The sequence below is a fragment of the Callorhinchus milii genome, unplaced genomic scaffold (genome assembly GCF_018977255.1).
Source record: "Callorhinchus milii isolate IMCB2004 unplaced genomic scaffold, IMCB_Cmil_1.0 Scaffold2, whole genome shotgun sequence".
Classification (NCBI taxonomy): domain Eukaryota; kingdom Metazoa; phylum Chordata; class Chondrichthyes; order Chimaeriformes; family Callorhinchidae; genus Callorhinchus; species Callorhinchus milii.
The window spans coordinates 120,076,127-120,091,493 of record NW_024704743.1 but is presented as its reverse complement, the minus strand read 5'-3'; the positions used below and the strand labels follow the sequence as shown (position 1 = coordinate 120,091,493).

At 41.7% G+C, this 15,367-nt stretch overlaps 1 protein-coding gene across 3 annotated transcripts in view; it reads right to left on the bottom strand.

Moving 5' to 3' along the window:
• stk3 (serine/threonine kinase 3 (STE20 homolog, yeast)) overlaps positions 1 to 15,367 on the bottom strand; it is a 232,900-nt gene that overhangs the window by 181,587 nt on the left and 35,946 nt on the right. For all 3 annotated transcript variants that reach the window (XM_007895083.2, XM_007895084.2, XM_007895085.2), the window contains 3 exons: positions 13,309 to 13,389; positions 12,363 to 12,491; positions 7,885 to 7,999 (listed from right to left, as the gene is read on the bottom strand). In XM_007895083.2, the coding sequence (XP_007893274.1) occupies positions 7,885 to 7,999; positions 12,363 to 12,491; positions 13,309 to 13,389 (325 nt within the window). The remainder of the gene's footprint in view (positions 1 to 7,884; positions 8,000 to 12,362; positions 12,492 to 13,308; positions 13,390 to 15,367) is intronic.

Genomic DNA, 15,367 nt, shown 5'->3' with positions numbered 1-15,367 from the left:
GGGAGAGGGAGTAGAAGGTGACTGTAAGCACGATCAAAAAGGAAGGTCTTTAGGCAGAATTTGAAAATAGGGAGGGAAGGAGCCGGGCGGAGGGATTGAGGGAGAGTGTTCCAGAGTTTTGTGGCAGAGTGCTGAATGTACGGCCACCAATGGTGGAGCGGAGGGGATGAGGGACAAACAGGCGGCTGCAGCCAGCCAAGCAGAGGCAGCAGGACGTGGAGTGGGGAATAAGCAGATCAGATAGGTAGGGAGGTGCGAGGGCATAAAAGGATTTGAAAATGAGTGAGAGGATCTAGAAATCGATGTGTTCGGTAATTGGGAGCCAGTGGAGCCTGGCAAGTACTGGTGTGATGGGGGTACGGAGTTTCATGTGGGTGAGTATCTGGATGATGGAGTTTGGATGAATTGAATTTAGTGTATGGTGCAGCTGGGTAGACCAGTGAGGAGGGCATTGGAATAGTCGAGCCGGGAAGTGCCGAAGGCGTGGATGAGGGTTTCAGCTGCGTTGGTTCAAAGACATGGATGGAGGTGGGCAATATGACGGAGGTGGAAAAAAGTGTTCCTGGTCAGGGAACAGATATGGGGTAGAAAGGAAAGCAGGGGATCGAACCTGATACCGAAGTTGCGCATGGGTTCGGTGAGCCTGACGGAGAGCCCGGGGAGGTTGAGGAGTTCAGAGCTGCAAGAGGGAAGACATCAACAGAAACCAAAGAGTATGGCTTCCGCCTTGCTAATATTCAGCTGCAGGAAATTTGCGCTCATCCAGCCTTGATGTCCATTAGAAAAGCTGACAGGACATCAGCAGACTGGGAGTCGCAGATGGAGAAGTAGATTTGGGTGTCATACTCATACATGTGGACTTTGACCCCATGTCTGCGGATGACATCACCAAGTGGGAGCATGTAGATAAGGAAAAGAAGGGGGCTAATGATGGACCCTTGGGGTATGCCGCAGGTGACCTGGTGGGAGCGGGAGGAAAAAACATTTGCTGAGACCTATTGTTGGTCACAGAGAGAGAGGATGTAATTTATTACTTTGATGAGTGCTGACTCTGCGCTGCGGGCAGGCCGAAAACCGTAGTGCAGGGGTTCAAGTAGGGAGTGGAGGGACAGGTGTAAGCGAAGTTGATTTGCAACAACGAGTTCCAAAACTTTGGCCAGGAAGGGAAGGTTTGAGATGGATCTAACACTTGTGAGGATAGAGGAATCAAGGGTAGGTTTTTTTTAAGAATTGGAGTGATGACAGCGGTTTCGAGGGGAAATGGGACACAGCCTGAAGAGAGGAACTGGTTGACTGTGCCAGCCAGCAGCGGCAGAGGAGGGGGAGTTGAGTGACCCGAAGCTGGGTGGTGGGCTTCAAAGATGGAATGTTTGCCTGTTCTTGAAGTTCAGGTGATGTCAAGGATCCCATGACTCAGTGTCAGAGAGCAGAGAGTTGTTGTTCCAACATACTGATCAATATTCTTCCCACATCCAAAGTTTGTCAGAAATAACAGTTTAACTGGACCACTGATCATCTTGCTGTTAATTGATGAATGTTGCTGTTGCAGATTAGCAGCCAAATTTGCCAACACTAACATTTAAAAATTCCTCCTATCACATTCACAGACTTGCCATAACATATTAGGTGTAGGTTTACTGCAAGGAAGACAAATGAAAGACAATGGTCCCAAGACAATCCCTAAGCCTTCACTCAAAGGGCTGTTGACGCTCAGTCCTTGAACATATTCAAGACTGAGATAGATAAGATTTCTTATTGCAAAAGGGATTAAGGGATATGGGGATAAGGCAGGGTCAGGTTATTAGCCGGAGTTAGATTAGAAGATCAGCCATGATTGAATGGCGGGGCAGGCTCGAAGGGCCGAATGGCCAACCCCTGCTCCTACATATTATGTTATGTTAAGCCTATATCAACACCCACACAAATAGATTTCAACACACCAGCCTGATGCAGGGAAAACTTCATCTATGGAAGGAAAGTAGTGAACAGGCTAGAGACGCTGAAAAAGCTATCCTTGTTCAGCACGTATAGTATCTGAGAATTCATTTTATTGTTAGACTATATTAAGTCAAATACTGCTAATATGCTATGAAAACCCTAAACTGAGTTTGTTGCTATATTTGTGATCATTGTGCAGACAATCATATTAGTTCTGCATGGAATATACATACTGTGATTGAGTTGAGTTTGCATTGAACAATTCATGGCAAATTGGCATATTTTATCATAAAACTACTATATTTTGGGGCAGAACAGGATGATTCAAAAGTGAATAATGCGTGAGCCCTCTGCCAAACAGCACCTTGAGGAAGTGGTTTCAGTAGCACTTAGATTCACTCAGCTGTAAGGTAAACTCAGCAGTCTGACACTTTAGTCACTACATTTTACACTACAATTACCTGTGAAGCCATTTGAAATGTTTTGACCTGATGAGGAGTCAGGCTCCGCCAATGTTAAGCGCTCTGAGACGCAGCCCTGCGTGGAGGCGCTATATAAGTGCAAGATGTTCTTTCTGCTGTTGTTGAATGTAAAACACACGCTTTCTATTCAAACAATGAAGCTGTTTTGTCCTTTAAAGAAATCTATAATAATATTTTACGCTTCAACTAATTTCTCCTTATTTTTGTGGTTTACAAATCCTTGCATTTGATATAGTGCCTTATCACATCTCAAGACGTCTCAAAGCGCTTCACGGAATATACTGTAAAATTAATTGACTGTATATTTTGTGGGCAAAACACAGCAGCCAGTAATGATTGCTGTATATCATTTCTTCTCATTTTCATGGATTAAAATCTCTACAAGGATCATTACTGGAACCCTACACTGGTATTGAGGTCTCATGAGTACTGAGATCTCATTTCCAGCATTACACCAATTGGACATTTAGATATTTAATTCAGCTGAAATAAATGGGACGAACCTTTCCTCTCTATGATTGTGACTGGAATCCTATAGGAATGAGTTTAAGCCTCTCCAACCAAGTTATTCAACAAGTAAAATAGTTATTCACCAAAAGTACAAACTCCACCATCATAATGTTCTCATGGAGAATCCAACATTTTACAGGCTACATTGAATATTGTTACAATAAGACAACAAGAAATAATTTCAGGTCAAGCTCCAAACATAAACATTATGAAACTCTTATACAAAGAAGGGTGAGTATAAAATTAAAAGTACCCGAGTCCACCATCAATAAGCTTTCATCCATTGAAAACAGAAATGATTCCTGTATAAACACTACACTTCTAAAATCATAGGCAACTAAAAATATAGCGTTTCAAATTTTGACAAACTGGACATATTAAATCTGCGGTTAACCACACACATTTAAAAGCATTTGATCAATGTCACATTTCAAAACACACACCACACAAACCTTGTGAAACACACCGTGGGATAATGCGATTAACAACAATCAACTTACTCTCCTGGACAAATTGGTGACAAGTTCCCTAATTACATCAAGTGAATTACAATACGAACGACATCTTTTAAATTATGACCTATATGTACCAGGCTGACAAACATAGCCTCAGGTAAACCTGCAATGAATAACCCCTTAATTCAATAAGGGTTCAGCAACCAAAATGGATTCATGTGGAGCCCAGCCTTCCTTACATTTCTCAGTTTCCACCAAGTGTGGACAAAGAATTGATTTACTGATTATAAATTACCCACACAGTCTTAAACACACTGAAATAATTACACAGCAAAATAGTATCTTGAAGTCCTATCTTTTGAATTATCTATTCACTCAAAATAATCAGCAACACTAAACATAAAAAGAAAATAAGCTTAAAATTAATTCTGTTCGTGAGGATTCACTGTTAAACAATTCAGTGTTTACTGAAACCAATCCGTTGCCAAATTTTTATAATCCAAATTGATAATGAATATCTCATGACTTTTAAGAAGGGAAACACATTTTGTACTGGTTGAGTTGAAAGGAATTATTCTTTGCAATATTACGCATATGATATTTTCTTTTCAAGGATCAGTAAATGGTTTGTTACCTTACCCTCCAAAACTGAACATCTGGATTAGTACACTGAGGCCCTCCTGATTGGCTCGTGCCAGCGCCTCCGCACCTCGGGCACTGGCAGCATCAGCATCCACAGCTGTACACTCAACCTCACTAAGCCAGTCAGGAATCTGGATGTCTTGTTTGTCCCTGAACTTTCCTTTCTCCCCCACATCCTCGCCATGACCAGCACTGTCTACCACCACTTCCGCAACATTGCCAGACTCCGCCACTGCCTCAGCCCTCAGGCTGCTGAAACCCTCACCCACACATTCATCACCTCAAGGCTCGATTATGGAAATACCTTCCTCATCGGCCTTCCCAATTCTTCCCTTCGCAAGCTGCAGATCATCTAAAACTCCGTAGCTCGTGTACTCTCGCGCACCAGGCTCCGACTCCCCTGGCTCCCCATCCCTCAGAGAATCAAATTCAAGATCTTCGTCCTCACTTTCAAGGTCATCCATGGCCTTGCCCCCTCCTTCCTCTCTGACCTGCTGACTCCCTACCAACCTGCCCGCTCCCTCCGTTGAGCGGGCTCCCGCCTGCTCCATGTCCTGCCCGACCCACCTACCATCTCTGCCCCCACACTCTGGAACTCCATACCACATTCCCTTCGCCTCGCTTCCTCCCTTGCCTCCTTCAAGGCTGGTCTCAAGACCCTCCTCTTCGATCGTGCCTTTGGTTGCCCTCCCATCGCTCTGCCTTCCCTCCCCTTACCCCACCTCTCCCCCATGCTCGGGTCCTGACCCGACTGTTCAGCACCTTGGGACGTCCTCCCGATGTGAAAGGCACTCACTCTATAAATTTAATTTTGTTGTTGTACCGAACTCTACAAGATTCAATGACTTCTCACTCAAGATCCCCTTTCTGTACAGGGGAGGTTTATCTACTTTCAGTTCTTTATTAATCTATAGCTTATATTAATCTACATCTTATCAGTAAGTAATTTGTTACACAAAATGGCCTATAAAGTGTCACCATCTTCAATTAATTGTTTTGCTTGTATCCAAACATATGACACAAAGAAGCCAGTTGCTGAAACAAATTTTCATGTCACTTTTTGATGACAACAACTTGTACTTATACAGTGCCGTTCAAGTAGGAAAACATCTTGAAGCACTTCAGAGACTTGGTGGAAACCTGAACAAGATGGAAATCAGGGGAGGAGGTAGGAGCAAGGTAACTGAAAGCATGGTTGAAAAGGGTGGTTTTAGAAGGGTTTTTGAAGCAGACTGGGAGAGTGAGAAGCAGCGAGATTTTGAGAGTTCAGTGAATAAAGGTATAGCAACTGAAAGTTCAGCAACTCACAGTGGAGCAAAGGGGGCAGGTGAGGTGCAACACGCCTGACTTTGTGGAAAGAGGTAGAAGGCAAAGAGAGTGGGGTTGGAGTAGGTTGCAGAGTAGGGTGGGACAAGAGAGCATAGAAATGTTCCGTTGTCAATCTGAATGTCCATGTGAGGAACGAGAGGTTTTGATATTAATGAAAAGTCATTTTAGCATGAACCCAATGTATTTTAAGGTTGCAGAGCGAGGTCATTCAAAAATTATGCAAATTCAAACACATAGAATTTCAGTGTTAGCATTGCAAAATAATTTGACCGACTTAAGTTTGGCTTAAATGTGATTGTGTTTTTACTACTAGGAAACTGTCAATACACTGTTATTGACAAGTATTCCTGCTGCCCACCACATTTTCCAACACAAGAGATGAAGATTTAGAAAGCCAATAGTTGATCTTGCAATTCCCAAATTGTGTATTCATCCCTGCAAATGTCAAACAAGGCATTGGATTCTTAAAAGGAACGCTTTAAAAATCAACTTCTGAATCGCCCAGTCTCTTACTTTTATAGTACAGCTGAGACTGTATTTAATGTATAGTATAGTAGTTTCCCACTTTTATAGTACAGCTGAGACTGGAGGCTAACTGTATGGGGATCATTGGCCACAAGCCTGTGTTGTTCCATTGAACAGTACACAATAGTCGCTTTATAATGCACTGCTATCCAGATGTGTTGCATTAGAATTTTTTGAAAATTAGAGGATATTCCATTTTATAAAACGAAAGTGAAAAGAATTTTGGACGCGTTGCTGAGCCAGATTGTGTAAGGGACCCAAATTAATAGGCATAGTTGAAGCTGAAGCATGAATGGCTACACGATACTATCTCTATTGATGGCAATTCTTCAACTCCCTGATCCAGTCAGGCTCACCACAATTCCTCCAAAGCCAGTGCCTATGCGATATTATCAGCACTCGCAGCTTTAAGCCTGTTAAAGAAAATGCACGGAAACAATATTTTTTTTCAAATCAAAGTATTACACTGGGATAAAAGTTCTTTTGTATTAATAAAATGTACATTCCTGCAAGTAATTTTTAAATTAAAAAGCAATAGAAATGCATTGTATATTAGCACTGGCTTTGGAGTCAGAATGTTATTGACAAGTAAGACAAGTTCAAGCCCCACCTCGGGACTTTGAACTTATATGGTCTAGGACTCTAAGTTGACACTCCAAAGCAGGATTTGGAGTGTTGGAGGTGTGCTGTATTGTCAGAGGTGCCATTATTGTGGAGTCCTATAGCTCAGTGGTTAGAGCACTCGCCTCGCAAGGGAGAGACCTGGATTTGATTCCTGGCAGGGCGAAACCTGGGACAAGTTTCCTTACTCCACATGCCTGATAATAATCCCTCAAGAAAAAAAACGATAATAAAAAAAAGGGGGCACTTCAATCCACGACTGTTTGTGGGACACAGCTGTGCGCAATTGGTTGCCACATTTCACCCACAAATATACAGTCAATTCACTTTACAATATATTCTGTGTAAAATGTCTGCTTGTTCATGCGGACATTAAAGATCCCATTACACTATTAGAAAAGAGAAGGGAGTTTCTCCGGGTGTCCTGGCCAAAAATCCCCCAAATAAAAATTGCTCATTCACTTCATGACTGTTTGTCAGACATAGCTGTGCTCAAATGTTTGTTGGACATTACTGTGCTGCTGTGTTTGTGTACAAAATACACAATTATTACCCTTTACTATACATCTTCTGAAGAAATTTGAGACTCCTGACGTGAAAGGTGTTACTGTATAACAAACATATTATTATAAAATCTTTCCCAAAAAAATATTGCAGTATTTTGCTGCATTGACATGCTATGCCAAATATTGACCAGAAGAGGGCAATGCAATATTGAATGACTTCCCTCACATTCTGCAAGAGTCAAATCTGTTTTCGGATGAAGGATAAATGAGTACATCCTTAAAAATTCAAATTATTCTCCACAAAAAAGTAACTGCCCAAGCAGATTGTATATCTTGTGGTGTGCCTAAATTTTAAGAAATTGAAACACACCTCGAAGGATTTATTACACCAGCTAAGAAAAAACATGATTTAATACACCATTAACAAAAGAGCGCAAACCAACGTTTAGTGTCCATTACTATTATTCGGTAATGCCTACTCTCTTTTTGATATTGACAAGGAAAACAGCCCTTGTACTGATTTACAGCATTAGACATGTCCGTCCCTTGTAATTTAAGTGCTCTGACTGCCCACGTGAAGGACACTATATAAATGCAAGTTGTTGTGACTTTCCAGAGACCAGGGTCAGAATTACAACAACATCGGTGTGATTTGCCCCATCCATTTTTAAAGACCCCCTTAAGCCTTACCTCAGGGAGGGCGAAGGTCGGTCATTTATCCTTCCCCCCCACCCACATCCACTCCAGCCTCCTTCCGCCCAGCTTGGCTGCCCAGCCAGCTGGGTAAAGCGGTTTGAGATGTCCTCCTGATGTGAACGGCACTGTATAAATGTATATTGCATTGTATGCTGAGAGTTAGATATCTAATACACTTACCGTTTTGTTTCGTAGACGGATAATATCAGACACGGAGCCAGCTCCACAGTATTCCATAACTATCCACAGATCTGTATTTTTAAAATAGCTGCCATAGTAATTCACTACATAAGCACTAGAAAATAAAAATGAAACCATATTAAAAACAAACATCTGAGGTGCAGAAAAAGTTCATTACGTTAAAGTATTGAAATTCCTAAAGTTGCAAACGTGTTCATATGAATATACCTTGAGATCAACAAAATATACAACAAATCTACTTGTGCAAACTGCAAATTGACATTTAATACACTATCTCTGGCTGAGGAAGTCAGGCATTTGCGTGCAAGCATTTGCTGTTCAGACAACTGGGCACAAAGAGGTGCAAAAGAATGGATAAGGAAGCGTTGAAAAAAAAATCTACCTCTATTTTATCCCTGTGCATAACATAATGCCCAAGACTTGCAATTCACCACTTGTTTTTTCTTTAATTTGTTGTTGGTTAGAGCTTGAAGGTGTTTACTCATGTTTTGTACCAACTCTTAATACGTTTGGGCACAATGGGCACAAAATGGCTGCTACATTTGCCTACAAAAACGGTCAACTTACTTGACTGTATTGCTTGTTTAGGCACTTAAAAATATTTTGAAAAGAGGTTCTATAAAATGCAATATCTTTCTTGTTACAAGCGTCTGATATTTATTACCATGCAAGTTTAAGTAAGTACAGTTTTGAGATTGAACATTTTACATTTGCAAGGACAACTTGGAGAACATTCTTTGTTTGAAGACCCTAAATAAGTAAGCAGTAGATTTCACATTAACAAGCATTAAAATGATATATAAACCAATGAATATCTCACAATAAGTAGGCTATGCATGGGAGACAATTTTGACACATCAAATTTGACATAAATGGACCCATCTATTGTTCAAGAAAATCTGTACAACACAATATTACATAGTGCTTTTCACTGTGGAAGGACGTTCCAAGGCGCTGGACAGGGATTTGGACGCGATCTGGGGGTCGGGATCAGAGAGCGTGGAGGGCAGGGAAGGTAGGAGGGTGGCTGAAGGCTCGGTGGAAGAGGAAGGTTTTGAGACGCACCTTTAAGGAGGCAAGGGAGGGAGTGAGGCGAAGGGGATGGAGTTGCATAGAGTGGGGGCAGAAAGGCTGAAGGCACGGACGCCAATGGTGGAGCGAGCCAGGCAAGGAACGTGGAGCAGGCCAGAGTAAAACAGAGTAAGTGCCATAAAATACAAAATACATTAAGAACTAACACTGTGTCATCAAAGCAAGTTACTGGCCTGTAACCGCAGACAATAGGTTTTTTTTAAATATATAATTCTTCCCTCTAGGGATATCATTATACTGCACATCCATTTAAGTGGCCAGTGGTGAGGCCAGGCTGCATACTTTTAATGAATGGGAGCCATATGTTTGTAGAACAAAAAGTTAAGGATTAATCACAGTTCATACATAACCCTATTCAAGGAGGTCACGCAGATACTTTGCTATGTCCTCCCAGAGGAGATATTGGCCATTTTTCATAGGAGTTGGATGCACCTGTAACAGTGCATATCATCAGGTGGGTCAAGTGAATAATCCTGTCTGGCAAATGGCTTGGTCAAGCTTATTAAGATTAATTAATATTATTGTTGTTATTATTGACAAAGGATTTGTGTGAAGTACTACATTCCAGAATGGAGTAATTTAGAGAAAGGTCGAGAACACATGGAATACAAATCCCTTCTCATATGTTCACCAGCATCTGTTAGAAATATGAGAAATGACGTTATGCAAACTGAGGAACGATGCACATGCAAAGAACTATTTTCAAATGAGTTTATCCAGTTAAAGGAAAATGTATGTAAAGTAGTTGAAAAGGTTGAGGCCAGGACACTGGACTCATTTAAGAACCAGCTTGGCGCTGTATCAGGACGAATACAAGGAAAGTTCTCTCGAAGGATGTGATCGAACTGCTGAAGACTCTTCAACAAAACAACACTCATCATCTTGGGGTATTTTAATACATTTTGATAAAATAACAGAACTTTTATTTGTGCAACAAACTTCAGCAATTGTTTATCTGATGGTTAAAGAAATTCCAAAGTTTCAATTGAATCAAAAGGTTTCATGATACAACTTGTGAGTGACAGCCAGCAGAGTCCCAGAGAGTAATATAAATTGTAAACTAACCAGCTGCTCTTTCTTTGGTGAACTACAAAACTTTCAAAGTTATCATTGTTAACTAGTTTAAAACAGACATTGCCAGTGGAGTACACTGTATCTATTTGGACATGGTAACAAAATCATACAATTATTGAAAGAGTTCGATCTTATTTTGTAGAACACAAGGTAAATCACTAATGATTGGACATTATAAATGGTATTAGTGGCTATAAATAGATGGGAGGAAAAAGTAAAAGTAAAAAAAAGTGACCATTATCAATATGTAAGTCAATACTTTTGAGTAAATCATGGTTATATTTTGCAGAACTCTAAGGTCCTTACTTGATGTAGGTATTAAGTATGTGATGCAGGTTTAAAATATTAATTACGTTAGCTGCCTGAACATTTAATGATTTTTCACCCACAAAATATACAGTCAATTCACTTTATTCTGTGAAGCGCTTTAAGGCATCTTGACGACATGATAAGGTGCTATATCAAATGCAAGGATTATTATTATTTTCACCAGAGCACATCTGCAGTCACAGAGCACTCCATTTGACAGAGACGATTGCCCAAAGCGCTTTTTCCGTTAATTAAAACTCTGGCTTTAAAAGATGCATGTGTGTTGAGGCGGGGGGGTGGGTGGGGGCAGAGAAAGAAAGAGGAGCAAGGATGCTGTCCAGTTGAAAATCCTGCCAAACTCCAATTACATGGAACAATATTTAAAAAATCTGTGCGTGTGGAGGTGAATGGGCAGCAAAACTTTTTTTAATGTTCCACTATTATTTTACTCACATAAAGTAATAAGTCCTTTCCCCATTTGTCCAGGTTTTAAATGGAATTTCTGTTACCGATCTGCTCTCCCCAGGTGCTTCTCCCCTAGTTTGTTCTACACAGCTGTTGAGAACAGCTTTTGGAAGCACTTATATTGTTTAAAAATAAATTTTCTTCATTTACATTTCCACTCCCCCTCCTCCAGTTAAACATGCATGCTGCTGTGAAACTGATTCTAAAAGGTAAGAAAGAAAGTCAGGTTGAGATGACTTTCAGTCCCATTTTCCTCTCTTTTCTGTGGGGAAGTGCCCAGCCTCCACTAAGAACCTTTCCAAACAACACAACTGAGATTAGTATTAGCACATGAGAGAAATCTCTGAAAAGAATCCACATTCAATTACTCTGTGCCACACATTGCTGAAGTTCCATGCATTGCATCAGCTTTGGAAGATTAGTAGCCAATGTATTATAAGTATGTTTTGTGCATTTAAAAGCACACAAGTCCTGAACCCCATTTTATTTAACTTCAGAGACAGCAGCTCACAACCACTTAAAAATAATGGTGGACACTTTAAACTGTAGTTGCTGATTTTTTGGGGGAGTCAGACGAGTGTCTGACACATTTGGAAACCCATCACTGTGATTAAAGAGTATCCAAACCAAACTGAAAATTCAATGCATCCGACCTACACATGGAAATCCAGAGATAGATGGTTGGAATGGAATGCGCACTCTCTCCCTGAAGGGACATATCCTGCTTACCTAATTCCAGAAAGTATTAGGCGCAGGTTGGCAAGAGCTAAGGCTTGGGGAGCCCAGAGTGGGGTACTGCTGGAGCCTGACCAGCAAAAACCGCAGTTTGTCATTGATAGAACTGTCTGGCAACCCTTATTGCTGCTTGTCCACTTAAGACCACCCTACCCATTAGGGCTTTAGCTTGCAGAGTTAACAGGAGCTGAGTGGGAGGATTCCCTGCTCTAGAGTGTAGTTCGAATTCAAGATCCTCATCCTCACCTACAAGGGCATTCACGGCCTCGCTCCCTCCTACCTCTCTGACCTACTATCCCCCTACCTACCTGCCCGTACCCTCCGTTCCTCTGGCTCCGGTCTGCTCCACATCCCCCGCCCCAACCGCCCTACCATCAGTGGCCGGGCCTTCAGCCTCTCAGCCCCGAGGCTCTGGAACTCCATTCCCCCAGTGCCTTCGCCGCTTCCTCCCTTTCCTCCTTCAAGGCCGGTCTCAAGACCTTTCTCTTTGACCGTGCCTTCAGCTCCCCTCTCGACTCTCTACCCCCTCCTCGCTCCCTCCCTTCCCTCCCCTCCCCTCACCCTGACCATTTCCCCCCTGCTCGGGTCCTGACCCAACTGTACAGCACCTTGAGACGTCCTCCCGACGTGAAAGGCGCTCTATAAATGGAATCTTGTTGTTGTTGTTGTTGCTGAGACCACACAACCAAAGGATCACAATATCAGTTTCAGAAGGAATCCATAAAAATACACATTATTACGATACAGAAAGAGTAAAGCAAAGATAATTCCATTGCACATACCTATCACATTGTTGCATAATTGAAATTTCCTTAATAATTTCCTGTAGGTCTGACTCCACTGGCACTTGTTTAATAGCTACAACTTGGCCAGATTCTTTGTGGATTGCTTTAAAAACACTGCCATAAGATCTGAAACAAAAAAATTAAAACCTTATTTTGAAACAATTATTTAAAAGGAGTATTGACAAACTAGGTTTCTCAATTAAAACTCTTTTCACCATAGATTGGCATCCATCTTCAATGTACAAAGGTACTTGTTTTTTAAGGGATTTCTGGTCACAACCCTCTTTGATTAAAAACGTTACGGAAATTTACCACCATTGCAGATTATAAGTATTGGAAACATTTTTCAATTAGGTTGAATTATTCCAGACAGCTAAATGAGCAGCAATTCATAATTGTGAATTAAAATATAAAACTGCATGCATTTGCTGTGTTAAAGCACATACAATTCAGTTCATCCAGCAAACTAAAGGTAATTCTGTTTTTCAATGATTATTTCTCTCCCCTCCGTACAAAAAAGGTATTTTTCCCATTTATTTTCTGACTCAAGTAACATCACACACAATGTACGTGGCAAGAGGGAAGGTGACCTGCTCCAAGGCAACCAATAACGTCATAAGAAATGCATTGGAGTGTCAGCCTAGACCGTATGGGTTCCACAACCTACTGACTCAAGAGATAAGAGTGCCAGGACAACACACATGTTTAGCGGTTGGACTGGATCTTCACATAGTACAGTATTGCATTTCAAAGGACATTAGTGATGTTTCCTGTGTCTAGTAAGCATTGTTAGTGGTCAGACGTGGTCATTTTAGCACCATATATCGGGCTAATGCACTTCCAGTTACTTCTAGGTCTGCAGTTGAGCAAGCGAGGCACCATTGTGTTGAAGGATGATATAATAGAAGTTTCTTTATAAAGTTCTTACTGCATTGCTACTTACCCTTCACCAAGTTTTTCCAGCACATCAAAAACCTCTTCCGGCTGTTTAGTGAGGCTGTCTTCACTCAGTTTTTTCAACTTGCTAAAATTAAAAGGAAAAAATGTTTATAGGGCATAAGAACCAAATAAGAAATTGGGCATGTTTTAAAGTGATAAATGGTCGTAGGATGCCTCATTTACACTTGCTCAGATTATTTCATTCCTATCATACCACTGCTCACATTAGTTTTGTATAAGGTGATTTGTTCAGTTCTACTGTACCTATTGGGTCCATTTTGGAGCAGGAGCAGGCTCCGGCCATGTCCCCCGCCCAGCCCGCCCCACCACAAGACCGTCCTCTTCAACCGTGCCTTCAGCCACCCTCCCTGATCCCAACACGCCCCACCCCCGCCGCTCACTCAGGTCCTAATCCCCAACAGTTCAGCACCTTGGGAACGTCATCTCGACGTGAAAGGTGCGTTACAAATGTCATTTTGTATTGTACTGCATTGTATTTTACAGTACAGCCACTATTTTTTAATTCTTACCTCCGTCTCCTACAATCAAATGTGTTTTAGAACCCAATTTGAACTACTATTCTACTTCCCGTTTCCACCTTAGGGGTGGTGTCCTGCAAGATTCGCTTTGCCCCTTCCACCGCATTTCATATTCAACAAAACAATTTCAACAATAAGCAAAATTGTTATTTATATCAATTTAAAACAGTAACCAATTAGAATTTGTTTTTAAGTCAGCAAAGGGCTAAAGTCATAATTCAAATCGGAAAAAGAATAACAACTTGCACTTATATAGCACCCTCCATGCAGGGTAGTGTCTCAGAGCGCTTAACAGTGGCAAGCCTGACTGAATAATATAGAAAGCAAGGAATGTTAAAAAGTGGCATAAAGCGTGGGTTTTATAAACATCTATACTGTGGGGGAAGGGATCGTTAAAGAAATAATAAGCTTAGGTTTCAGATTGCTGGGAAAGTGTCAGTTTGACTAAGAGATGTGAAATGAACTTTGTTCACAAAACAGAAGAGGAACTGTACATGGAAATTTTTAAAAATGGAAATTTCACAGGAGTAATGACCATTACAATATCAACAACAGGAATGATTGTGATGAAGTGAAAGGATGAAGATTAGAAGTGAGGGAAAGGCCACTTATCAGATGACAAGGTTTGTATTCTGTCCCTGAGTGTAACAGAGAAGCCGGAAGAGTCTCAAGATTTGGGAGCAGTGCATCTTCTTGGAAAAACCTTAGATTTATTTATAGGGAGATAAGCGCTGTTGGGCGGAAAATAAATGACGTGTGAGAAACAAGCATCATAGAAGCCATTTTCAATGGAAATAATAATAATAATAATCATCCTTGCCTTTGATATAATGCCTCACAACAACATAATTACATTTTATTGAGCCTTTCCTGCCAGGAGGATGTCCCAAAGTGCTGGACAAACAGAGTTTCTGATCCGAGCTGGGGGTCGGGGAGGGTGGTTTAGCAGGGAGATCGAAAGCATGGTCGAAGAGGAGGGTCTTGAGATGGGTCTTGAAGGTGGCAAGGGAGGGGCAAGGCGGAGGAACTGCGGAATGGAGTTCCAGAGGGTGGGTGCAGGGTGACAGAAGGCCTGCCCGCCAATAGTGGGTCGAGCAAGATGGGGGATGTGAAGCAGGCCGCAGCCTGCTGAGCGGAGGGAGCGAGCAACATGAGGTTTGGAGATTGCAGAGGTACGGGGGAGCAAGACCATGGAGGGCTTTGAAGGTAAGGACCAGGATCTTGAACTGTATCCTCTGTCTGATGGGAAGTCAGTGGAGTCGGGCAAGGATGGGGTGACAGGGTCGCAGAGCCTAGTGCGGGAGAGGACACGGGCTGCAGAGTTCTGGATGATCTGCAGCCTGTGGAGGGAGGAGTTGGGGAGGCCGACAAGCAATGAGTTTGCATAGTCGAGCCTCGATGTAATGAAATCTCGTAGTCAAGACATCTCAAAGTGCTTCACAGGATATAAGCCCACAAAATATACAGTCAACAACAACAAGATTCCATTTATTGAGCGTCAATTCTCTTCACAGTATATTTTGT